This window comes from Takifugu rubripes, chromosome 4 (genome assembly GCF_901000725.2).
Source record: "Takifugu rubripes chromosome 4, fTakRub1.2, whole genome shotgun sequence".
Classification (NCBI taxonomy): Eukaryota; Metazoa; Chordata; class Actinopteri; order Tetraodontiformes; family Tetraodontidae; genus Takifugu; species Takifugu rubripes.
This window is the reverse complement of record NC_042288.1, coordinates 14,478,510-14,505,993: the sequence shown is the minus strand read 5'-3', so window position 1 is coordinate 14,505,993 and position 27,484 is coordinate 14,478,510. Positions and strand designations below refer to the sequence as shown.

General features: G+C 49.5%; 1 protein-coding gene across 31 annotated transcripts in view; it reads right to left on the bottom strand.

Annotated features, from left to right (window-relative positions):
- The window catches only part of nrxn1a (neurexin 1a), a 162,676-nt gene that overhangs the window by 54,756 nt on the left and 80,436 nt on the right, over positions 1-27,484 (bottom strand). For 29 of the 31 annotated variants that reach the window (XM_029834606.1, XM_029834599.1, XM_029834622.1 and 26 more), the window contains 3 exons: positions 26,968-27,141; positions 24,673-24,792; positions 2,435-2,616 (listed from right to left, as the gene is read on the bottom strand). In XM_029834606.1, the coding sequence (XP_029690466.1) occupies positions 2,435-2,616; positions 24,673-24,792; positions 26,968-27,141 (476 nt within the window). Of the gene's footprint in view, positions 1-2,434; positions 2,617-15,224; positions 16,233-24,672; positions 24,793-26,967; positions 27,142-27,484 lie in introns of those variants that run through there. The other 2 variants (XM_029834620.1, XM_029834621.1) reach the window with 1 other exon arrangement.

The following is a 27,484-nucleotide window of genomic DNA, read 5'->3' as shown; positions in this document are numbered from 1 at the left end:
TTTGTTTTCCAAAGGATGCACGCAATTAGAAAATAAAGTAAGATAAAATGAAATACTCCCCCACACGCAGCACAAAACAGCCCCCCCCCCCCGGAGGCTGCGCCTAAGATCCTCGCTGTCATCGCTCTTCATTGACAACAAGGTATCAAAAAAAAGATTGCAAACAACAGAAAACCCCTCCCGTCGGCGCGGAAACAGGATCCTGGAAAGCTAGCATCGCTAGACTGAATTCCAAACTGAGCCAACAACTTTATCCCGACTCGGAATAAAGGTCACTGCATCCGGAATTCCATGATTCCCTACCTGCATTAAACGCGACTATTTCCCCTGAACTGATTAAATGGCGCCGGCGCCTCGGTGGCGTCGGATGCAGCTCCGCAATCTAATGAACAAGTTTCACCTTCGAAAAGTGACAAAAATGGTGGAGAATCATCATAATTAGAGACGCGGCGGCGGCGTTATTATGGCTCCAGTCCTCGTTCTGCGCGCGGCAGTAATGAGCCTGAGGGAAGTGATTGTCATACATTTGATGGTTCACCAACTTCACAGACATTGTCTTTATCTGCAATGGAAACGGGAGGCGGGGGGGGGGGGGGGGGGGGGGGTCGCAAATCCTTTGAGGTGCATTTAAATTATAGTTTTCACATATTACAAGAAAGAAAAAAATTCCCCCGAGAGAGCCTGAGCTGTGTCGGCGTCCTTCAAGGCCCACTGGGTTTCTCACATGCAACGGGAGCGGGGCATGGGGGGTGGGGGGCGGATGATAGAGGAGGGGGTGGGGGTGGGGGGTAAATACTGAAAACTGATCTAATACCATCACACAGAGTTGATGATACAATCCTTAGATATTTTCAGCCCAGAGCCCAGTTAACCGAGTGGAATGAGTGGAGGGCCTCTTGGGGATTACCCTTGTTTAGAAATGATGCATCATTAAATGATATATTAATCCCCCCCCCCCAACCAAAATTGGTTTATACATATTTGATAATGCTCAATCAAAGGCACATAACGCATAACAAACGCTTGCGCTCAGAGAAAATGGACCATTTGCCGAAGGTGAGTGAAAGTGGCTCATTAATAATCAGCAGATTTCAACCTGATAATCTGGGGGGGTGTCAGAGTGACCCCCCCACCCCGAAGGCTCCAGATCCACTGAGCGGGGGTCCTTGCAGGTGACCTGCTCAACCATGTTAGCAAAGCTCGCTGTGTTTACCGGTGTGCTGTAAAAGACGTCCATCGCAGTTTAATTAATTAAAAAAAACATGGACGCCAACGGAAGGGCAGACAGGAGCAACAGAGGAGCGTGAGCTCTGGCAGGCCGTCCTCTCACTCTCTCACACCGGAGCAAGAGTGGCGGCAACGCTCCCAACGCCGCTGCCCCCGCTGGAAGAACACGCCGTCTCCTCCCCGTGCAAGAGGAACGGCTCCGGCGTGCCGCTGTGCTGAGCTAGCTTACCTCCCCTGGCTGCGTGACACTTGATGCCAGAACCGAGCTCCATTTGTGTGCTTTAATTTTGAAGGAGCCTCGCCTAGACGCAGACCGTTGGGAAGCATTTCCCATCGCTCCCATCAGGGGGACCTCGGTTGTTTTATCCCTGCTCATATCTGTCAGGAGGAATGCTGCCGAGGGCCGACGTCTACCTCTCCTACACCCACGTTCCAGTTTTTACGTCCCTTTGAAGTGATCCCGCATGCTATTAGATGGTGAACGGTGGGCCGTGAATAAGGCGGAATCCTTTAAAATGACTCGCTTATGCCTTGGATTAAAACCAGAAGGGTTGGAAATGGGTCCAGGCAGACGTCAGGACCAATTTTGGGCTGGTGTCTGTTTGTCCCGTGCGCGTGTGTGTGTAACGTTGACTTGTTTTTTGGTTGTCTTGTTTTAAAACCCTCTTTCCGCCACCCCTTTCTCGGCACAACAAGAAAAATGCTGATTTTACAAACACACAGGCAGACACAGATGGATTCTGTGGGGGCTGCAGAAAGGGTCGCGACCCCAGCGGTGCCGCTCTTCCTTCGGTAATGAATGTTATTGTCGGTAAGTGTGTGCTAGCGGCAGAAAGGTCCTTTGGTGACCGGCGGGATTATGTCCAGGTCAGAGCAGCTCTGGATGGAGCCCGGCTTTCATTACAGCACCAGTTTCTTTAGGTACTTTTAACATACACTTTTCACACATATCATACACATACATATAAGATAAGGAACGGCAATTAAATACTACCAGGCCCGCATGCACGCATCATTAAATCCCTTCTGTCCTTATGTTGCTATGGTGTACGACCTTCTGCCCTAAAAAGCAATTCAAATATATATGATATGAATATAAAACTTTAGGGAGGCTCCAGGATTATAGCCAGCTCTAATCCGAGTCACCAGAGGTTCAGTAACAAAGTGTTGTGTTTTGGATGTGAGGAAAAAGGGGTCTGCGACTCACGATGTGGAGCTTCAAGAAGTCTCCGAGACCAGAGGAGCTGTCCACCCTGACCAGGACAGCGTCCTTCAGATGTGTGCTGAAGCCAATGGCCAGCCGGTCCGCCCGGGTGCTGGGACGGTCGTTGGGCGGCCACGTGTATGTGATCAGTCCGCCGTCCCGCCCAAATATGTACGTTGTTCCCGCTGGAGAAGAGAAGAAAGAGGAGACAGCACAAAAGGAAAAAGTTAGCAGTCCGTTATGAAGTGATATGAAGCGCCGGCTGTCAACACCGGAGCATTATTACCACAGCAAATCCAGTATTTATGCTGCAGGAGGGAGCTCAGGCGGCCGGCAGTGTTTCATTGTGCTGAATAACACCTTTGCAGAGCGCTGAGCAACATATCACTCTTGAACAGCTCTCAGCCCCATCTGGGGGCTTAAGCACACTCGTGTCAAGAGCAGGAAAATTCATTTAAAATTAGGAAGGCAGGTACTGGCACCGCTTTCCCCCCAAAATGTCGTGCAATTACTTCGATTTACTGCGGCGGCCTGGTTCACTTGTGGGGAACAAACACGTGAAATTTTCGCTCCTGTCCCCGGCGTCCGGGTAAACTGCCAAACTGGCACCTCTGTGTCTCCCACGCTTCATTAGCAGCCTCAAAGGAAGAGTTGGACGGCTGTATTATCGACTGACCCGCGCAATCACGCTCTTCTTCTGACCTCCAAACTCTCCATTTCCTGTTTTACTGCATTAGCTCGTTCCCGTAACCCGCCGCACGAGAGGGTTGACCACGACCCGGGAGGTGGTAGAGTGGCTCTAAGAGTGGTTCTAATTACCCAGCTGCTGCGTGAGAAAGGGCCGTGTGACATCCTGCCAGATGACCCCGTCAAACGGAGCCTTCCATTCCTCATCAGTTCTCTGAACAGTTTTATGAAAAGGAGAAGACTGAAATCAAGTTCATTTTGGGAAACTTTATTTCCCGCCCGCTGTTTTCCAGCGCGTGTCCGCACATCATATAATGATCCGAGGAGGTGATTGGGCAATAAACGGAGAGAGTGAAAACCTAAAAAATGAATACAGCCGTCAGATTAGCATAAAAACCGCCATCTTTATGAAGATTTAGACAGAGCGTTCTGCTAATGTGTTGTGCATTTAATGTCTCTCTCTCTGTGAGTGAGATGGAGTCAGGGCATGTTAATACTGCCAAAGCTAAACAGCCTTAGCCTGAAAACTGGATTCTAAATCATTCCAACTGTAATCCCACTATGTTCTTGTAAACCAGTTGACCAGTAAATGAAGCTATTGATTCATTTCGCATTCATTCTCATTTTTCTGTTGCTTTCCAAGCGATTATAAGGCATTCCTCGACCCCCGCGTTCCAATCTGACATGCTGGTGCGAGTCAGTACGCCGTGGCAGCCATTGACTAGAAAGAACTGCATCTTTAATTAGCGACAAAGTGATTAACAAACAGCGTTAGGACACGCAGCGCTGCGGCAGGATTTATGGTTTTCATAAAGCAGAGCAGCGTTTGTGGAACACAATGAAATGACACTGAGCATGCTTGTTCTGCTAATGGATGAAACATTATGGAGCTCGATGACAGAGGAAAAAGACATTATGTGTAATGTATTTGCCAGGCCCACATCATTACTTCCGCCTCAACTCTTGGTGGCTGATGCATAGCTGATGCCCCCCCACCCCCCAAACTTTGTCCGATTCTGCTCAGAAGCATCCATTACTATTCATACGATTGGACGCCCACTTCAGTCCTCTGACATCTTATTTACCGTCCGTGACCGTCGCGCCAAACGCCAAAAACAAACCAAAAAGTCCTTTAATTGGACCGCCGTGTTGCTTCAGATATCCTTAAGCTGAACGGATAAACAGCAAGACCCTTGTGTCAGAACAGCAAAGGTTGGAAAAACAAAACGCTCTGTGATGTGCAGATTATGTAAATGGCTGCCAGACACGGCAGAAATTAAGGTTGCTGACATGCTGTAAAGCAATTAATCCGCGCCGCCCTGCGAGAGCGGCTGCAAACTCTTGCTTTTCTTATTTTAGGATTAATACACACGGTGGTGCTTGAGTTACGCACACCTACACAATTGCGCAGTGGCATGAAACCAGCAAACATGTGCCTGCGACTGCAGTGGGGGGGGGGGGGGGGTAATTATTCACTGGCTCCATATTTGTTATTTGCATGGTCCACGGGGACACGGAGCCTAATATGGATCTGTTGTAGTCATTAGATACTGTCGTGTCCTGGAAATACTTGCCGGCTTGTTGTCTCTTTACTTTGACGAGAGTTTCAGCTTAATTCCCCGTTCACCCACTGGCTCGAGGTGAAAAAAAAAAACGAATTAAAGGACACAATCTAGGCAATGGGGGAGTCTGAGGGGGTGTAGCGCAACACAATACCCAATACCTGCTGGAGAGAATGCAAGAGAATATCCCTGGAACGCCTGCTAGCATAAAAAGAGAGGAACTGGAAGTGCAGCGACCAAAGGCGGAATTCTGCGTTTGGCCGCCGAGGTAAGCTGTCGGACCGCGACACGTCACAGCCCGATGTCTCTCCGCTCCCGGCTACCCCTCGTTAAAAACCCTCATTAGTTGGGCTCGATAAGTGAGGGGTGAAGCAAAAGTGAGCACAGATGTGACACATTCAAGGCGCCGGAACCGGGCTGCTCAGCTAAGGTCAGGACCGGCGGACCGTCTTTCCTCTGACCTCGAGCGCCGCCATCATAACGAGCCTCATATTACCACCTCTGCCGAGAAGCCACGGAGGAATCCAATCATAATTACATAGTTGTGATGGAAATATGAAAAGGGGAGATGACATTATGGATCTGCTTGCTGGCGGCGCCCGGCTCATGCGTTTCCCGTAATGACCGCCGGACAAAAAATAGATCACCGGAGATGATGCGGAGTTTGGAAAACTGGACATTTAAAAATAACTGATCTTCATCAACCCCTGGAGGTGGGAGTCCAACAGTTTCTGGGTGTCGTTCTCTAAAGGCAAAAGTGCATAAAGGATAAGATCATTTGGGCTAATCTTTGGGCTGCGAACCCTTCTGGGAGGAGAGCAATTAAAAGCAGCTTAATGATATCTATTGGATTACAATTTCAGTTTCCAGAAAAATCATTAGCACGATTTATGAGGACACTCTCATCCAATCCGATGCAGCTGGTCTCTGTTAGAGGAGCTTGCTCCAATCAATGCTGCGGAAGATTTACAGCCACGGGGGGGAAACTGCGAATCCAGCCCCCTCGCTGTGTTTTACCTTGGATCGGCCAATTAATCCCATTGCAGAACGTTTTGGCAGGAAAAATCATCAACTGCGATTCAAAGTTCCAGAGATGTGACGAGAAAGGAAGAGGAAACCCGATTTGATGACTTAAACATTGATGGATTGCACAGAAGGTGGATGTTTGTTGCCTGGAGGGGGCGCTGCAGCCATGGCGGCCAGTGGGAATTACTGAATCGCACTAGGATCCTTCGGCATCGACGGCGCTCACGTTTACCGTTTACCTTGCCCTGCACTGTGAAGGGAGCGTATGGATCTGCGTACGGTCATTTCCAGCTTTTTAGAATGAATCCTGATCCTGGAGGACGGCGTTGAAGCTGCAGCCGTCACTGACGAGCGCCCTTTTGTGCTTTGATATGTCAAAACACAACAAAGCCATCAAAACATTCCTGGAAAGAGAGAACAAGGGCGACCAGTTCCCTCCTGGAACCCGGAGCTGCCTTTGTTGACTGTCTATCTTGGTGTTCTGGCGACACGCTGTCAACTCCCCAAACTACGGGGAAAAGGGACGGGTGGCCCCAAGCACTCACCTGGGATTCTTCTCTCATCTAGCTCACTTTAAAGGTTTAGACTCGCGTCGCTATTTTCAGACATTTAGCGAGTCATGCATGTATTTATGAATCCAACCCATAAGCTTACAGATTTTTGTGGATATGTAGGCCAGTTCAGCTTTGATGTGATTCCCGCAAGCAGGATCTCCCCCCCATTTCCAACCGAACCCACATGTGGCTCCGAATAAAAAGGAACGCTGATAATTCCAACTTGCTCATTCTGCACGTTTCACAAGAAGAATTTCAACAAAATGCTTATTCCGTTAAAAAAAATAAAAATCTGCACCATTTTCTGTGTTCTCTGTTAAAATCGCGCAATGTTTTTGTTTCAATTGTCCTGTTGTTGGAGGAAACTGCATTAATGTCAATAACGAATTCTCCAGCGCCAGAAAAATTCAACAAGCAAACAAAACAGACGTGCAGCTTCGAGCAGACGCAAGTTTAAGGTCGAAGGAATCAGCCAACGTCAGATTCATGGGAGAGCTGGGAGGTCGTTATCGGCTGACAGCAGCTGATGTTTACTTGTATGGGGGAAGGTTTCCTAAATCCCGGCTAAAACAGTGTTTTGCACTCATATAAAAGATGATAATAATAAAATGTTTTAGGTTAAGGTGTCTGTCAGTCATTTGTATGCTGGGACGTGAGGTGATTGATAGCCTGACACCTCCGACTGGCAGCGTCTGGATGTCGCAATTATTTAGTGCAGCGCACGACGGCGTTCCTGACACCACCCCTCGGCTGGTGTCGTCCGACAATCCGCCTGAACCTGGGGTGGAGCCTTCGGTTTGGCGTCGACCAAAAAAGAAGACATTTCAGGGAGGGATGGTGGAAGCAGCGAGATGGTGGAAGTCATCGCGCCCCCGGCCCGACCGAATTTCGTATGGCGTGTGAAACGGTCCGTTCAGCTATTTGAACCTCTCTCGGGCTCTGCTCTGGAAAAAAAAGGCAGCCATTCTCTGTCTGCAGTGGTGTGTGAGCGGCCCTTTGGGAGACTAAAAAGGCTATGGATTGTTGACTTCTCCTAATCCTCTCTCAACACAAACAACTGCCTCCCTTATAATAGGACAGGCGGCTAAAGCGGAGCTGGCAGAGGCACCAGGAAAGGTTCCATCCGGGGCCGAAGCCGGAGGAGGGCTGGGAAAAGCACCGAATGGCCATCAAGCCCTCAGACGGGATTCTCGGGTCAACATGGATGCGTGACGATGGTGGTATCCATTTTACACATTGGCGCCGAGGCGGGCGGAGCGGAAGTAAATCCGACACAAACTGCAGTCCCACAAAATGCCTGCGTTTGCAATCTTCCGCATTCTGTTTTAAACGATAAATTCGCTATCAGAAGGGCAAAGCTGCGCTGTTTTCTTCTCAGTCAGCAGAAATAGAGCGGACTCAGGTACTAAATCAGCCCAGAGTCCGAACGGCCCGGTGTTAGCTTAATAACTCTGGAATTATTGGCATATATACAGCACAGTCGATAGAAACTTTTACAGTTCACTGCCCAGAGACTTAATCTCCCAGCATTGTGAAATTTGGTGTGCGGCGCTGAAGCTAATGGAGCGTTGGCTTCCACTGCTTTAGATTACTGGGGAATGCAATAAGATATTGATAATCACGAACCTATTTGGATACCTTTAAATGTCAATAAAAAGATACGCTTGGACAAAAACCGAGCAAACATTAGCAATGCCCAGTCACATAAGAGCCTTAAGCTCTTGCTAATGACGCCAATCCTGCAGCCGCATTCCTGCACAAGAGAGCCGACAGTGTCCAACCTGCTCGATAAAATGCGGCTTTATCCCACCAGCAACAATTCTGCTAATTTAATCTAATTAAATTAAGAGGGGAATAAAAGTGGGGTATCGCGGCTTTCCCTCTGGAACGGTCATCCGTACTCGAGGACGCGCGCCGCCTACTATCTCCATCTATACATTACGTACACTTCACTCACTGCAGATAAGAGGTGCTATGCCTGTTGATTTCAGGAGGATGACAAGAGCGCCATATGCTAACGCCGGCTTTCTTACATGTTTTTGTTCCGGGGGGGGGGTCATACACGTGAAGGTTGTGCGTATGCGCCGCTACCTTGATCGAACCGAAAGCGTAACCGCGGCGTTTCGAATGGTTTTTTTCCCCCATCATATTATCTGCATGTCTCAGTCAGATAAGGAGAGCAGCACAATACGAGACGAGCACGAGCAATACGGCGTTTACATGCACTTCATTTGTCAGTTACAGTTACCCTGGAATACTTTGGTCATGTAAACGTACTGACTGAGACGGAACAGAACCTATGACATCGGAACCGGCTCTGCCTGGTTCCAGACCTGTTTTGTTGTATCATTAGCACTGGGGTCTCTGGTTAGGACTCCGATGACGTTCAAGGATTCATTTTCATTTGAGTATTAATTTTCTGATTAAAAATTCATATAATGGTCAAATGCCATATGTGGGCGAGTAAAAGCAAATATGATTAATGGTTGAATGAGCCCAGATATACAACTGCCATTATGGTGAATGACCTAATCAATAAAGGAGGATATACCGAAGATGGCTTTAGAGTTTACGATTATTATTATTGGACATTAATGCTGGTTGATAGACGATACGACCTCTATCAAAAACTGTTATTTGTAATATCACCATCTTATTTCACACATACAGTGTGTGAGAATGTATGGAAAAAAAAAAAATTAAAGTAGCAACATGGCTGAAATTTGCCATCATAGTTAATACGCAACAAATATTCTGGGTGATTAACTCAAGTGTCTGTGGAACATCATCATCGGAGGAACTAAGAGGTGATGCAGCCCATGTCCAACATGACTTCAGCATTTAATTAACCTGTATTTTACGTCTTCCATCTGATGAGGTCGGGGCCAGACGTCAGCCCTGGAACGCAGCAGCCCTGCGCTAATACAATTTACACTTCCCCAGAAATGGTAAATCAAGGCATCTACTTCTGCTTCACACAGTGGCGGCGCCTCGCCGTATTTTATCCCCCCCGCTGCTCTGCAGAGATAAGCCTTCACCTCATCATGACAGCGCCCCGAGGTGCCTCTTCCGCCCACCCTCAGTCTTCGCGGCAGGAGACCATCAATTCATGGTTGAGGTGAAGTTCTGCCCCTGGGATGGTAAGTATGCTCAGTCGACCAGTGTCACTCACACCCCTTCTGCCCCTTCCTCGGCCGTGCTCACTTCCCCTAAGCCCTGAGTGATACATGAGCCCCTGCCTTGTGAAACAGAATGGCCCACCCAGGCAAAGCTGACAAGTCCCAGTGTCTTAATGGAGCCCTTTGTTACCGCGACCAGCTGCATATCAGCCTCCGCAGCCAACAGCCTTGGCTTTGATAGAGGTGTCTCAGAGTATCGACAGCTTCTAATTTACTCTCTCATCATCACTTGCCTCATTTGCCGCACAGACACAACGCTCCCTTTCTCTCATGTCCGGGTCAGCCATTTTGTTTTTCCAGCAATTTGTCGATTGGGTATTAGCGTTTCTGGAGTTTTTTTTGTGTGTGCACCGGCCCAAACACAACCCCACTAAAATTTAAACTTAAATCGAGTGTCATTTTAATCACCTCATTTTCAGATAGGAGCCTCTTTCGCTGATCGTGTGCCACCAGCACGTTATTTAACCACAGCGTGAGCATCACAGCTTAGAAACAGGCTTGTTTTCCACTGGTCAGCCAACAGATGTGGAGTGTGACTACACTTCTAATTACTGAGAAAGTGTAGGGGGGTAATTACACAGTGGTAGCGATGAAGAGAGCAGAGTCCACATTATGCGATGTGACGATGACGCTTAGCTAACCTGCATCAGCACGAACGCTGACCTCACCAGGAAGATCAGAGAGCTGCGCTTTAATCAGCAACGAGACCTACGTAGTTCTTTTTTAATTACCTGGGTCTCGGTGCTCGTGCCACAGGAGGGTGGAGCAAGAACAACGCTTCAAAAGCTAAAAGTCACTATTTAATCTTCGTGGCAGATAAACATCACCTAACAGATATAAACACCATCATCGACGTAGAAGGACCTTTTTCCCCCTGCGTTGTTACTGCACGACTGCAGTTTGATAAGCTTCACTCTGGGATGACAAACATGTCGTGGCCTTAATTGCAGGATTAAACCGCCACTTTGGTCCCTTGCTAAGCAGTTTTTGTAAGTGGGCTTCGGCCAGCTAGCAAGCCGTTGTTGTCTTTTTTTTCTAATTTGCTGTTTTTTCTTATAAATGACACAATAAAGGGAATACAAGATAAAGAAAAAAAACATGGCCGCCCCCCAGCCAACAACGAGCAAAACATGATCGATGTCCACTATCTCACACCAATCAGCCGCCAACTTATAAATACATAACACAAAAAGGAAGGCGAGAGAGTGCGTGGGCATGCATTGTGTTTCCGCGCTGTGTTTCAAAATACGTGCTAATATTAGCTCGCATTAGGTGTTAGCGGGCGTGTTTTTATCAGCCACTGCCAGAAGGCCCGAGGCACTGCGAGATGGAGGGAACGAGGAAGGTGAAATCCCACACAATCCTATTAGAGTGGATTAGGGGGCAGCTTTTTTCTCTGCTGCCACTCTGCTGCAGGTGAGCAGCTGTGAATTACAAAATAAATAAATAATCAAATAAATAAATAAAGCCAGAACTACATAAGCCGTTTCCTCGTGATAGGTGGCGATTTGCCTATTTCTTTTCGAAGGATTTTGCACTTTTAAAAAAAAAAAACCAAACATTGATCAATTGATCCAGAAGTGGGAATATTTTCAGGCCCGACGGTGTCAGAGCTGGAGCGGCTGTACACCAGAACAGTACTATTTTTATAAATTCCCTTTATGACCCATTTGGAATTCTGTCTGACGGTATGTTAGCATGCCTGCGTTTAAATGAGTGCATATGGTTTCAACTCACACTCGCAGCCTTCCGCACTGACAATGATTCAAAGTGATCAAAGAGATGAGGGATGATTTGGAAGAGTGCTGCTCTTTGTGTGTGCAGTAAGCATGAACAGGCATGCGTGTGTGTGTGTGTGGCCTGACGTGCACGATGATAACTGCTGCCTTATAATGATGACAGAGAATGAGACTCCTCCAGGGTGACTGAACTCACTCAATTCAGATTAGATAAAAGTATAACTCAAAATATGGAGGCTGCATTTTGTTGCCTGCCCTTTTTTTAATGTCTCAGAGTCAATCCAACCAATAAAAGGCTCCTATGTGAGTAAAGCACTTTAATGTAACAGCGAATAACTAAACAACTTTTTGGACCCAGCAGCGCGTCATCGTGGGCTTCCACATCACATTTCTGAGCCAGTGAAAGAGCTGCTTTTATGAGGACTTAAAGACGATGTTGGCCAAGAGAACGACACGAAAGCTTGTGCCACGTTATTTTAAACATCTCTGCTTGCTCATCACATTGACAAATGCAATGCATTTTAAGTGAGGTGCTTTACGTGCACGCTCGTTTCTGAGTAACCCCGCCACCACAGGTGTTCCCTGCTATCGTTTAGATCATGGCGATTTTATTAAAGGGGATTCCGCAGACACCAGATGGGCCCTTTTTGCACAGCAAGAGTGGTCAACCCTGCTATCGAGCGGACCCCCTGTAGAGCCGCACGCAGAAGGTGCAATTTAGATGGTCAAAACAAATGTTTCTGAAGATATTTCTTCAAAGGATTTGAAAGGAAAGCCCAGAGTAAACCGACAGATGAACATAAAGACGGACACGCTGGTGAAGACCGCTGATGATGATTCACTCAGAGCCTTACGGGGAACTGACTCAAACTCATCCAGGACCGATGAATGTGATAAGCATGTAAAACCTCCCTCCAGCCAAACGAGGGGGGCCCGTCCTCTCCCCTGAGCTCTCCATCTCCGAAGACTCTAATCCGAAACCAGACGCATTACTCAGCTGACCCCACGCTGCCCACCGCACGCATAGTCAGGTCTCATTTCCCGTCTTGCCAGCTGTAGCGTGGTCACCATCGAAACCACACAGACTACTGCAGGCAAAAGAAAAAAAAAAGAAAAAAAAAGTGCTGCCCACTCTGTGTCTGCATGGATGGGCTCCACGCTCCAGTGAGAAAGCTTGGGGTCGGGCTGCGTGGCCGGGTGCAGATAAAGCAGGAAGGATGGCCGCAAAGAGGAGGAGGCCAAGTTAGCAAGGACAGAAAACAAGTGGGTTAAAGTCCTTAAGCGCAGGCAGCTAAAAACGGGGGGGGGGGGGGGGGGCGTGTTGTCCGAGACCAGAGGAGGAGGAAAATAAAATGCCTGAAGTCATCACGTCCCTGTTCCCAGGTCAATAACTGCCTCCACTGGCTCTGGAGAAGAGGAGCATGTACTCAGATCCTTATCGGGGGAGCTATGATCTCCCTGCCGCCTCCCAGAAGCACAGATACTGTCATTTGTGCGCTATCGCAGAATGACATCAGCTCAGAGACGCGGGAGCAATTACATTATACAAGCCCACAACACGCTGGAGCAGGAGCAACAGCTGAAATCTTCCCCCAGCATCCTCTCCTCTTCCTTCCCTCCAGACCCCTCCACTCGTCTGTTCATCACAGTCTCACTCTAACCCATCCAGCCACTGAAGGGGGAGAGATCCGCACTGGATTATAATCACTTAGATTGCTTCAGTGACTTTAATCAGGGGTTTCTGAGACCCAGACGCTGTTTGCACGGTCGACGCTGGCAAAGACGGCGGTTCCGTTCACGGATACGTTGCAGGATCATCATGGATCTGGAGGTCGGGTTCCCCTGACTAAACATGTTGGGCGATGCTATAAGAAAGAGGCCGGTGCTGAAGTGGGAAGACCGGCGCCGATGGAATTTAGAGGGACACGGTAAAGCATCTCGACTCTAAAAGGATCACCCAGACGGATTCAATCACCTCATTGATCCAGCCTTAATGAATAAGAGCAGGTACAAAGGAAAATATGATAACCCAGTTATCCACTAGATCAGGTTACGCATCTCTCTGAGAAAGAGGGCCATCACCTCCGGGACTGCGCTCATGATAAATAGCACGTCTGCTATTCACAGTTGATACTGTCTGAACCTCATTACGTCCAGCCCTGAACAAACAATGCATCACACTCCGGCTCCATTTCATACATCCTGACCACGGTTCATTCTTTATTCTTTCCACATAAATCAGTGATGGTGGTGACGTCGAAGAAGGGAATCGCATTTTTCTTACAGCAAGCTGATATCTGGAGTATTGTCTTCCCTTCTTTCTGTCTCACGTTGTGGAGGAGGTCTGGAAAACTGGCCGGCTAACAGGAGAACTGCAACTTGGGAGTAGATATTAATAAGACAGCGAGACAACGGAGCTGTCGTCCTTTACTGGAGGTGGTCCAGCTTAAAAATAGGGAAGCGGTACCAGTTGTGTGAACCTTAGCTTTGATCTTTGGAAGGTCAAAAAAGTCCCTCTGGAATCTGGAACACCACCAATTCGTCCCTTGGCCCATTCTCAATGTTTCCTGAAAGTTTGCCCAGAATCCGTTTGTGACTTTTGGTGTTATTTTGCTGACAATCAAAGAACCGTTGGCGGTCACGCAGCCTCCTCCCTTGGCAGACGATAAAATATGAATCGGAACTTTATCGCGTCATCGGAGGGATGCTGTTTAATGACGGAGCTCTAAAGCAGATGATGTGATGCGCAGGGAAGCACAGATATTGAATTTCCTGTAGCAATAAAACCGGCCGCAGCACAACTGGAACAGCAGGCTTTGTCCTGCAGCTGGAGACCCTGGAGAACCCCCCCCCCCCCTTTTACCAAACATATAATCAGATAATATTGAGCTCCTTTTCCTTTAGCCCTCGCAACTTTTCCTTTTTCAGAATCATTAGCACGGAGGAAAGGCAACAATGAGCATGATATTAGCACGTAAATTGTGCCTGAGCGCGCCACATGGCCTCAAAGGTCCTCGGGGAGAGTGGGGGGGGGGGGGGGGGCGTGCTGAGTGCTGTCCACTCAAGATAGGTCAAGGCAGAGTGGCCTAATTGCATCCCTCTCTTGTCTGAGAAGACCAGAAACCCTCCAATCTACCTTATCATGTCTGAGGAGCATTGACTCTTGTTTGAGCAGGACTCTCTCGGCCTGGATAGTGATCCTTCCCCTCCAGTGTCCTGTTTCTGGACCCAGGAAATGCTTTATAATGATGGAAAAGCTCATGGATTACATTGTTTCTTCTTGTTTTTTTCTATCATGTTAAAAACTGAGCACCAGTCTCCATTTTTCTACCCAGCATGCCTCGGCGAGGCATCGCTCTTACACCAACGGGGATTACGTCACTCTAAACAAGCCTGGATTGCACGGAGGCAACGACATTAGCCTTTAACCTTTAATGTTTGTTGTTTTGTGCTGTTTACACTGAAATAAATCTAGTTCAGACTTCAAGCAGAGTGCCAACAACAACAAGAGAAAAATCACTCCAAATTTTACCCAGAGATGAAAACTCATTATAGGTTATATAATTCATCAGTGAAGTCTCCTTTTTCCGCCTCCTTCCCCCATATGATGCATATGTCAGCAAGCTTCCTGTTCGAAAAGGCCCCGCTTCCACTCCGCCCCAGAGCAGCTGCCAGGAGCGGTTCGATGCCCCGCGGTGCCTGAGGCGACGCATCTTTGTTTGTTCCACACACCCAGGGGCAACGTGCAGCGCAGCAATGTTCTAATCCTGTCTAATCTGGACACGGCGGAGCATCTGGAGATAGGGATATGGCTAATCTGAGACACGGAAACAGAGGGCACTTTGCTGAGACGGAGAAAAAGGGGATGTGTGCAAACTAGGCGCAGTGTGTCTCTCAGCCATGTGTCTGATTTAGGAGGGGGGGGATTTTAGGTCTCAGTCGGAGGCATGTAGAGTGAAGGGAAATGTGTTCCATCGAGAAGCAATAATGGGATCTAGACCTTTATAGTTCACAAAGAAAGCATTCATTGAAGTGCATCTACTTACTGTGCCCCGCTCTGAGGGACGCGGGCGATCTATGGATAGCTATAGGCACGATATGGTGACGCTTATTTCCGTGGGAGAGGTGAATGTGGTGGAGACTTTCCACAGACTCTGACCCTGCTACAAATCCCAGGGCCAGCGCGGTGATCCACAAGGCCAAATGGGCGAGCGAAGCCGAATTCCAGTGCAAGGGCTCCGCTACGGGCCGCAGGGGAGACAACTGTGTCCTCCAGCCTCCCAACATCTTCCCTGAGGGGCCGGGTGAGGCTTCGGATGAGAGGTGGAACTTCGGCGAGCCTTAGAGCCCCATAATTCTCACCCCCCCAGATCTGAGGGCGGCCACAGACATTCGGTCCACAGAGAGACGAGGAGGCAAAAGCAACCGCTCAGAGTGTCGATGGGGAAAATACGTTTGCCTCGTTTTGTTCAGGAAATCCAGAACGGCACCCAGGGAGGTATAGAAGTGTCATAAATCACCACATAACCGCCAACATTCAGTGAAGTAATGAGAGCAAACTAAAAACGAGCCTGGATCTCCAGTTTCGCTCCAGTCAAGCCCTAAAAAAAATCAGAGACGGCTCCAGCGAAGACTGTCAATAATCCTGAAAATTTACCACAACGATCAAGAAAGAACAAAAAAGGAAAGTAAAACTTGGGAAAGGATCGATCGCCCGTGGAAAAAGTGGATCTCTCTAGAACCCCAGAAGAGTTGTTTTGAGGTTTCCTCCGTCTGCTCCTCCGGGGATTTCAACACATGTCCAGCGGAGTGGGACCATAGTTAAATCCGAGTCTCATCTGCATGTGTCGGAAAGCCGCAGTGGTGCGCAGGAGATGGTGGGACTGCACCTGCGAGTTGCACCCGGCGGCGCACGCGTTCCCCCATCCACGGCGATCTGCTCCCAGCGAGACCGAGCGACAGAAGCGGCGGCGCCTGACAGAGCAGCCCTGGCCAGTAACGAGCGCACCCGCACGCCGGTAGCATCGGCAGCGCCGCTCCAGAAGATGTGTGCAAGAGGATGAGGAGGAGAGAAGAGGAGGGAGGGAGGAGAGAGGGAGAGGGAGGGAGGGAGGGAGGAGGGAGGGAGGGAGAGCCTCGACAGCCAGCCAGAAACAGGAGGGAGACTGGCTATGCAAATGGGCAGCATTCACAGGGCGAATCACTGGAGCCTGAGTGTATTACAGAGGAAGAGCCTATTTAGACAGAATAAAATGCCCCCCCCCCCCCCCCCCCCCCCAGGCCTGATTCTTTTCAGAACCTTTCCCCACCCTGCCCGCTCTGTCTTATTTCCCCCACCGGTCCACATTCACGAGCAATCAGAAGAATAAAGAAAACAGCAGTAGAGTGCGAGGCGCTTATATTTTTAGGATACCTCTCCAGGCGCCCCCCCACCCCCCTTCCAGCCTCTCCCGCCTCCCCTTTTCTTTCCCGCTTCATAAACGGTGTGTTTGAGATTCTGTCCATCCTGGACCGGCCTCGCCCTCACCTGGGAAACTGTTTTTGCCTCTTGGTTCTTAACAGGACACTGCAGTCTATCGTTAGCCAGATTTAAAGCAGAGTGATGACTCTGCAGCTCTCTCTCTCTCTCTCTCTCTCTCTCTCTCACACACACACACACACACACACACACACACACACAGAAATATGTAAACAACACACACATGATAGCAAGTCCACTGAAAGGAGGTCTGCCTCATCTCTGAACAAAAGACCGTTTTTCCTCACAGAAGGAACGTGCATGTGTGTGCGTGTGCGTGCGTGCGGGTTTTCGGTAACGTCCAGAACATGTGGACATAAAAGCGCCGCTGATGAACACAACCCGGTTCAGCTGGGAGCTGTGCTCAGCGTGCACGGTTCAGGGCTGCGGCGCGCTGGGCTCAGCTGCGGCGCGCCCGCTCCTGTTTGCACACTGGCTATTTCCAACATCACCCCCCCTTTGAATTGTGGTGTTCTGAGCTGCGGCAGAAGGAGGAAAAAAACCAAAAAAAGCCACTGTAAGCAGTGCTGAGCTGATCTTTGTGCTTTACAGGGAATACACAGGCTTTGCAGGCTCAAAGGAAACCGACTTAACCTGCATGACAGGGGATAATGCGTCCTCAAATGTTCAGTTTATTAAAGAACTCCACAGCGTAGAACATTGTTCCAAATATTGATTGGCACGCTAAGTGTTGCAGCGCTTTAAAATAATAAAGAGATGAGGCGCTAAACACAGTAAACATGTTGTTCTCACCTTCTTGTGCTTCAATAATTCTCTGCACCTGCCATTTAAAAAGGCAGGAGGATGGAATTAATGTTCTCTTCTCATTTGCAATGGTGAAAAGGAATGTTCTTGCTGAACATGTTTACACTTTTCTAATTATCAGCGGTGCAATCTGCATAATTAGACCTAATCAGGCAATCTATCAGGGCTTGCCAAGGACAACCCCGCATCTTCCAGAGCGAACTTTCGCAGAATGATGGGATTGGAGCGCAACACGGAAGCTTTTGTTGAATGAATGCCAATGAAAGTGGTTAGCATTTTTATTGGGTTAATTTTGTGTTTAGCAGAGTTTCTGTTAGTTGGCAGCGCCGAACCTTCATGACGTCAGCAGAACGCCGACGCCTCCAGTTACTTGTTTGTTTGTGCCCCCAAGTGGCCAAAGTGTGAAGTGCAGCCAAAAGAGGCTTCCGCTGTGCACACGCAGCGTGACATCGTTCACTTCTATCAAGATTATACAATAAATATCATGTCAAGAGCAGAAGCACCTCGTTGCATCATTCATGTGTTTGTTAAAAGCTACGATGATCTTTGCGTGCGCGACACCAGAGGCACGCACGCCTTCAGCTCCGGTGGAAATGAAAATTGCTTTATAAAACAGGAAAAAAAACGAGGCTCTGCATACAGCTTCGGGGAAACCATGAAATTCCCTCTGTCTGCACAAAAGCAAACACCTGGGACCGCCACCTAAACTCATTTCAGCAGCAGCGTTCACGGATCTCGGAGGCTTTAACCAGATGATTGGAGCAGTTGGCACCAGAACCAGAAAACACTTTAGCGCAGCAGAACTTTTTGGGCTTATTTTGAACTCTAACTCATATTCGCGAGATATCTTATTAAAATCCACACCCCCCCCCCTCAACACGCATCGTTTTCCGTGTTATTCCGCGCAGGTTTATCTTTAGCACGGCAACCAAAGACCAAAAAAAGGCAACATTAAGCTCCTTAATGGGTAAAAAGTGACCAATTCTGTGTCATTTAAACAACGACAAGTGCAGCTGGGAGGTCATTTATGAAAACAGTAGAATTAAGAGAATTCTGAGGCTCAGATGAAGCATGGAGACGTGAACGAGCGGCGTGCACGAGCGGCGGCATGTTTATTAAGAGTGTAGTTCAGAGGTGACGTTTATATTTGTCTTGTGGTTGTCTCCTGTAGCGATGCGAGAGCAGCATGTCCACATTGGTGTCCGACGCTAATCCTCACGCTCACCTGTTGTTGGGATTATTTCCACGACAGCCTTCTGTCGTAGGCGGACGCACACGTCCAGATGTATCGGTCACATGGCCTAAACACAGCATATGGCCATGTAAAAAGTGACTTTCACCAGAGCGGAGAGGGAGCCCATTACTGGTACCTCCTGTAACTTGATTTTCATTTTTTTCCAGCACCCAGGTCAGTATAAACGGTGTCAGATTCACTTTAAATCCGCCTTCTCACGAGAGACGGAGATTCCTAAGACGCGCACGTCACGGTCAACAGAACGGCGCTGCGATGACGTCCTTTATCACAGAGGAAATCAATCAACGCCGATAACAATGGCAGCCATTCTGTAGCTTGCTGAAACAGACACGTGGGTTTCTGCGAGTGTCCAATCTGTCTTTACTCGTCCCGACGTGAATCGGGGACGAGGACAAGGGAGGAGACGCTAGCGCCGATGCTAATGTCTTCTAGAACGCTGGAATTGGAAGAGAACGGCGCCTTCGTCATCAGGCAATGTAACATGAGGAGAGCAGACAGGCACAAGCGCAGCGTTTACACGACCCGTCCGGCGTTCCAGGACATCCCAGATCTGTCCGTCAGGACGCTGCAGCCACTGAAGGAGCCCCGCAGCCTTCAGGCGGCTCGGCGCCGTCCTACAGTCGTGACTCCTGGGATTAGGTGACGCGTGCGCGCTCCGTCAGATGATAACAGCATTTAGGTAAAATCCGACATCTCGCGCGGGACGTTTTTGCACCACTCTTTTTATTACGGGAGGAGAAGCGGCGTGGCGACGAGGACGCTGCTCCGCCGCCATTGTTGGACCGACTCATTTCACCTTAGAAATACCATCGTTTATTCATCCGTCACTCCACGAAGCCTCCGCTAAATGTCGCTGGGAAGCGTTCGCCATCGCCTCGCCACGTTAGCGACGCTCAACTATTCAAAATCGCTCCACTTTTGGCCTTTCAGCTGCATTTAGTCGTCACGGAAGCACGGCGGCGTGGTCACGGTCGGAGAATGATTCACCATTTCACTCCCACAGGAATTTATGTGTAAATATTACCCACAATTCTTAGAATTCTTTTGTTCCTTTTGCCCAATTAAGTCGAATCTCCGCTTTCGAGCCCGACAAACGCAGCCGTCGCTCCTCCGTTAAAACCCAAATCCGTTGAAAACCATCCCGAGATCGAGAGACGAAGCGGAGGCAGGAGGCGCCAGATAAAGGCCGCGTGGCGTCTGCGATTGTCGCGCACGTGAGCGATGATGTCTGCAAACGCATAACACCGAATCTCAGCTGTCACGGGGAGCGACGGGGGTCATGGGTCGGCACGTTTCTGGAGGCTCTCTCTCCATCTCATCTGACAGTTCCCCAGACGCAGCGGCCCACCGAGGCGCCGCGTCCCTCCGTCTGTCGGTCCGTCCTTCCTGAGCTGCATCTAAAATAGATCAGTTCTCTCCGCGGAGCGTTTCATCCCGGGCAGGTCAAGGACGGACTCCGTCTCCGGGAATCCGGAGAGTCTTTGTTAGCGAAAACTGCTCTGATGAGCGACAGGAGCGATTTAATGATGGGAGAGGGGGGGGGGAGCTGAGTGAAAACATTTTTACACCCTCCCTGTGCGCTAGGGTCCCTTTTTATGGTTACAGCTACAGTGGAACGCGACCTTCAGCGGCAGCTTGCATCCGTGTAATGAGGGAATCTCATCAACAAGTGCTATAACGCCGCAGCGGCGCTGCTCCAGTGTCTGTCGTTTAAAGTCCACTTTGAGCAAAACGTGCACAAACGTGCGCATTTTATCGCCGCTGACAGGGAGCCAGGAGCGGAGCGGCTGACTAACGTCTGGGGGAAATTGGAATTAGCGGCGGAACGCGGCTGGAGACATTCAAAAGGGTCCGATATGGACGGCCTGACGGTGACGGGCTGCTGCCAGGCAGCACTTAAGGAGCTGAGGGGGGGGACCCGTTCTGGGCTGGGCTCAGCTGATCCCTGGAAAAAAAAAAAAAAAAACCCTATTTGGTCTCTTTTTCTGTGGGCGATCATTGGAAACATGATGGCCGTCAGCTTGGAGCGACTGCTGAAAAGGCGGTTCGGGAAAGGCTCTGATGTGGCGCCGCTTTTCCTTCAAGACATCAAAAACATCACAATAGCTCGTCGCTTCCAGACCGGCCGGGAAGTATTATTAGTAGGAGTAGTTTTTTTCCCTATTTATCGTTGTAGAGTTCGACAGCAGCGAAACATTCTCCTGTTACAGCTGAAGCCAGGATGTGCAAACCTTCAGAACCAAGATGGTTGTTATAATTGGCCTGTTTCACAGCAATAAACTAGCTACACATGCTAACAGCAAGGCGACAGGATACCAGACGTGGTCCCCCTGGTCCCGCTCAAGGTTTCTTCCTGTTCAAAGGAACATTCAGGCTCTTTGCTGTGAACATCCGTCGTTGAGACGTTTCTGCGCCTCATTGGTAAATTCCATGATTTATTGATTGGAGATGATTTAGAACAACACCTGTCCGTCTTGGCTCCGTAACTGGCAGTGCAAATGTCCCGTTACAAAGCTGACTGGGCCACAGTGGTCGCCCCCGGCAACCGAAGGCCCGGGGAGCTGATCAGCCAAGTCGATGGGAGCAGAGACGCCCACTAACACAAAACGGTTATTCCGAAGCTAATTAGGCTGTTGTATTCCTGTGACAGAGAGGACACTATGGAATTATAATAGCGTCAACAAAGAGGAAAAAAAGATGGAATATTTGCCTTTACTTGGGTAATCTGACCCGGGTGCAACACATCTTATAATAGTCGACTTTCTGCTCTCTGTAAAGACTAAACAGGTGAGTTGGTAACCGGTAACCTTAACCCTCACCACAACCTTCACCCAAACCGGTTATAGGACCATCACAGCCATCTGAAGTTGTGAGGACCAAATGTCCTCCCTTTGCTAGTGAAACACAAACACTGGTCCTCTCACACACACACACACACACACACACACACACACACACAGTTTTCATAATCACTGCAAACTGTGGTAAAAGCCAAATGCACCTAAAATGACTCTTCCCCACCGAGCTTGTATTTCTGCCAGCCCATAATTTCACTTTTCTTCATCCGCACTAATGTCGCCACATCAGCGTGAAGCCACATCACACAATAAATGTATTTTACCAGCACTCGAGTAGACCATTAACCTATCTGAGAGTGTGTGTGTGTGTGTGTGTGTGTGTGTGTGTGTCACTGCCTTGGCAGGCTCGCAGGCATCTTACAGCATCTACGGTCGAACAAAGGGAGACCTGGTTTCCATGCCAACAGCCTGCCTAAAATGGCCACTGCTTCACGTCACAGATGCCGCAGTCGGTGCGAGGACAATTGTTTCCAACCAGGAAGGAAGAGGAACGACCCACGGAACACTTTTCAATTACTGAAAAAAATAATCAATTTCAGAGTCCGTTCAGAGGAGCGGCTAACGGCTAAAGGCTAACGGCTAATGGCGGCGGCGGCGGGAACAGATCCAGATCCGACCTGGCGTGTTCTCTGCCAGCGGGTCTAAACACGGCACAAACATTAGCAAACAGATGATTTGCTCCTCACTCTCCGTGTCAGCGCTGAAGTGGATCGCCGCAATTATATTTACAAATGTCAGCAAGTCCCGCAAACGAGCACCGACAACGGCGCCGCAGACGAATTTGCATCTATTTTGCAACTTAATTGGAACAATTAGCTTTGCGGAGTGTTTGGAAACATACAACCTGGACTGGAAAAGCACGTATCCGTGCGTGTGAGCGGGCCACATCCAGGCCCAACGCCACATTACTTCCCTGTGACGGAGGCCCCGCCCCTTTAATCGATCCAGTCAAAGGAAGTGCTCGTCGCGTGCCACCGCGGAGGGGACGAACAAAGCGGGCTCGGCGTTTATCGGGATGATAAATCTGCAGGATCCTCACAAATGCGCCGACCTACTTCACCACAAATGAAACTTCCAGAAACTCGCCCGAGGAGCCGAAACAGGCACAACTAAGTCATTTTCCGGTCTCCTCCCACCCCGGAATCACTTAACACCATCGGTGAAAATGCCTCCGCTCGTCTGGCCATTCGCTATCGTCTGATGGTTCAGGAGACTCGGTCTCTTCTAACGGGACGACTACACAAACAGGAACGCTGACTAGGGCGGGGGGGGGTGGGAATCTCCCGGGACGGGACGCATCTTTGGCCCGTGGGCAGAGACGAGGTGGCCCAGATCGGCGCACGTCCTCATTGTTGCTACAATATTGACATGGCACTAATGGAGCGGCCCTGCAGACTGGACGCGGGAGCAGCCAGGCGAGACCCAATTTGCGTGAAGGCCGGGCTGCAGCGTCCCCACGACCCACTTTGGCTCAGCAGCAAACACCGTCCTGTTTGTCTTCATGCATTACCCTCCGATGCCTCGCCGCCGCCGGCGAGCGCCCGGAGCAGGTCTAGACGCCAGCGCCAAGCACCAGCAGAGGAGCCGGGCGAAATTTGGTTTATTTTCTCCAGTGTAACTGGGCCCTGCTAACTCCAGGATCTTAAACATGGTGGAATTAGCTTACAAAGAGTTTAAATTCCGGCTACTGCTATTAGCATTAGCATTCAATCATTGAATTCAAGTGTCACTTCCATGGTGCAAACATTTGTGGAAGAACGGGTCGCTCTCGTGCCGAGTGCCGTGAAATTCGTGAAATTTCCCGGCTACTGAATACTCCACTAAATATTAGTAGTGTTCTAATGAAGTGGAAGCGAGTGGTAGCGTGTGTATTCACTGAACCAGCCGCCACAGCTTCCAGACGCGTGTGAGAGATGAAGAATTCCAGGTTGTTTCTCAATCTCCGCCGTCGTCCCTTCCAGAACAGGTAGAAAACCAGCGCTTTTCCCCGGAAGACGTCGCGCGTGCCGGCGCCCACGGAGCGCATGAGGGTACAAACGACACAGACTGTGTACACACACGCCTGAAAGGCGACAACAGACACACAAACTATCGATTCAGCAGCCAGATTACTAAATATAACGTGTGAAAAAGGCGCTGGGTGCTATCCCTCGCCCCGCCTGATGGGAAAAAAGTTTCCATCCTTTCTAACATCAGCAACAATAAAGACGATGCTTCTTTTCCAGCGTGATTGACAGCCGCTGGACGCATCCCGTTCCGCTGTAAACCCGCCTGCATTTCAGCTGCTGCAAACAGATCCCGAAAACTCATTTCCCTCTGCTTTGGGTCTCTTTCCAAGCAGCATCCCCGCTCCCTCCGACTCCGTCCCCGCGGCGATCCATCAGCAGAGATAAAAGCAGCTCCGGCTTCATTCTTCCCACTCAGATTCCTCCTGGCAGGCCCGAGTTGCGTCACCGTTCTGAAGGACCGGTTCGGCTCCTCGGCCGCGGAGAGGCCTTTCTTGGAAGCTGTGTTTCACCGTTACATCCTGCGCTCCCCTGTCGCCCATAAATTGATTCGTTCTCTTGTTTGCCGGGGTCAGCGGGAATGAGGAGGCAGGCTGCGGCAGCCACGCTCAGGTACGGGAGATAATGTATGCATACGCGTCCTGCGAGCCGCTCTGCTGCTGCTGTAAACCAGCTCCACGGCCAGGATGAATAAGTATGACAGTGAGAAAAGAAAAGGGGGAAAAGGTTCCCTTCCACGCACAACTAAGGGTCGCGAGGAGCCCCTCCCTTCCTCAGATCCACTGGGGGTCTGAGGGACAGAGGACAGACAGGACGGGGCGAGCAGATGTATTGGGTTTGTGTATGTTGGGCCTGGATGACTTGCTGGTCCTGTTTTATTGAGCAGAACATGTTTGTTGCGCCCCCTAGTGGGAACTGAGTGAGATTTCAGTGAAATTAAAATAGGGATTCAAAGATAGGACAGCAAAAAGTCGGATAAAAATGTGATAAAATAACCATGTTGTTCACTGAATGGTTAATCCGGCCCCCACCAAATGGAAAAGGTCTGAGAGGAGATGTGAGAATGGGAAAAGGCCCAAAGGGCCACCTTACCGTCGTTGCACAGGGGTCCTCCGAAGGTGGTCATGCTGCAGTCGCAGCTGAAGCCCTCCCACTGCTGCAGGCACACGCCCTGGTTAGCGCACGAGTCCTCCTGGCAGGTGGTGCTGGGGCCTGAAGACGGAGAGACGGGTTCTGTCACAACGGGCGCCATGTTTGCTCATGTTGACAACAGCCCTGGGCAAACGGAGGCGCGCTGTGTGTTCAGTCTGGTGGCTCCTAACAGCTGTTAGACACACATGACCCGGCCACCGTTCGGCCCGTTGTCCAGAAACTGGTTGTTATGTTGGCGAAGGGCAGTTTTCAGAGGTTTGTTAAGCACACAGAACCGATGGCCGCTTCACCAAATTCTGCCCTTTCGGCTTCTACTGGGCAAAGTTTGAGCATCGTTAACGGCGCCGCTCCACGACAAGCTGGGTCCCGTCAACCCCTGGTTTGTTTTCATGTATTGTGGTTTCTGTCAGTGTAGCCATGGCAACCGTGGAGTCCTATACTCTAACAAACTGTGTGTAAGGGCAAATATCGGCCAGGTTGCCCCTAGATCAGCCCTCAGCATGGATGCGTCAGTCTTTATGGATCCTGTTAGGCCGACAACAGTGGAAGAAAGTGACGGGACGATGAAGAGGACCTGTTTGTTGGTGTTTGGAGGTCCCGATGACAGAAGTCTGGTGTTGTTTTTTCCTGTCTATCTGAGCACAAACGAGCTAACCAGCACGCCCACACCTGCTATTTGGTAGATCGCTCCGTCTTTGTCATTATGTCCAATTTCGTCCTGCTGCATCAGGTCAGAACGTTGCTATGTGACAACGAAGTGCTGAGTGTATTCCTTTTTTGGGATTGTATGTCTTTGCCATGAAGGCTTTGAGACAAAGTTTTGACCATTTTCTTCATAATGTCCACGCGGCAGCTTTAAATGAGCCGTAGCACCATACACCCACAGCTGGTTCCCATTAGCATGTGTGTTAGCGACGTGTGATCAGTAAGGGATCATTAATGGTTCTATATGGGAGAGGGCTGGTCAGCGCACCCCTGCGACGTGGACTCTCGGATGATGCTTAAACACTTGAGCAAAACATCTGAGGTCCCCTCAGAATAAAGACTTCAGGAGCGTCATGCAGGACTGTTGCAACTGTCATGCATCCTCCACGTGTGGGTGGAAAACCATGTTAAAAATCACTGATAATAAAAAACAAACAACTAAAGTCCTCTAAAAAACAACACAGGATACATTTGCACAAAGCCAAATGTGAGCCCCCCCCATAGACATGGATACAAGATGCTAGTGGCGCTTGTATTCCTATGGGACTGAAGCCCGTTACAGACGGGAGGTGGGTAAACTCCAAGGAGACATCTGGCTCATGGGGACGCGGACGGTGCGGAGTGTCTGGGGGAGGGGGCAAGACCGGGCAAAGTCATCACAGACGGTTCAAACAGACAGAGGAATCTACCTTGCAGGTCAGCTTTCGTCAATGCAACTTTTGTGGGCCAAAAAAAAAAAGAAAAAGGACAGAAAAAGAGGCAAAGTATAGCAGTCGTTAGTAAAACACCACAACGTCAGAGCCGTCGGGGGTGGGGGCGGGTGGGGGCGGGGGGGGCACTAATGGCAACTCCAAAACACGCGGTGCAAATGTGATACGCTCGGCTGGGTTCAGTGCAATGTAAAAAAAGAACAAAACCCCCCCCCCAAAAAACGCCACCATCATCACATTGAAATTACCTTCAGGCTCATTTAGCTCAACTCAATAAATGTATTGTATCAGACCCATTTTCTGCAGAGCAACCAGTGATACCGAGTTGCACAAAAAAGAAAGAAAGAAAGAAAGGGAGAGATTGGACGGGGGGGCCACGCTGGATTGGACTGGATGCCACCACTTGTGACGTCGGAGCATGAAGAGATCAGAGGCTGTGTGCTCAATAAAACAAGACAGGATGAATAGTGGAATTAAACTGTGACTGAAGTTGAAAAATAAATCAAATATTGTCCCGGGATGTCATGAACACATTAGACTGAGCAAATGATATTCATGTATGCAACAAAGGCTTCATACATAATTCATAAACATTGCTACCGGCAAACTCTGAGATCCAGCGAGCGCGAACAGCACGAGGATAAAATAGGAACTCAGACTGGCAGGACAAATATGGCGGGGAGAGGGATCAGTTGAGGGAAAAGTGAGAGGCGGGTCAGAGGTCGAACGCCGCAGCGCTTCATGGGCGTCGATTTCTGTGTGTTTCTCAGTGGACGGGAAGACTTGAGTTACTCTTCTGAAGGGGAATTCCCCGACTCACCTTCGCATCCCCTCTCTATCTGACCCACGCAGTCTAAAGCGTCTGACATCAAATCTGGGAGCCGCCCGTTCAGATCCACCGATGCCAGGCAGCCCTGAAAGCCCTCCTTTGCGTGCACCAGCTTGGGCAGATCCTTGTACATCTCCTTGGCCACGCCTCCGACATAAAGGTTACCTGCGGGGGCATAAGCGTGACAACAGTGACCTCTAGCGGAGACAAGGCGCGTTACTTGGAGGAGGGCAGCCCGTTTGACCCTTTAGTGGTGTAAATCCTCTCAAAATGATTCCAACACACTAATCTTCGCGTGATGAATATGATGTAATGTTACACCCCACGCGCTGATGCTTCACTTTGATTTCTTTTAGACCCAGTTTTGGTGATTGAATTGTTCGCTTGAGGGTGCCTTTAACGGTGGTAACGATCAAGGGAGGGCTATTACTTTCTCCTCTCCATCCCTGGAGGTTTTTACGCTGCAGAAACAACCTCCGGCTCACTAATATGAACTGGCAAAGTTTAA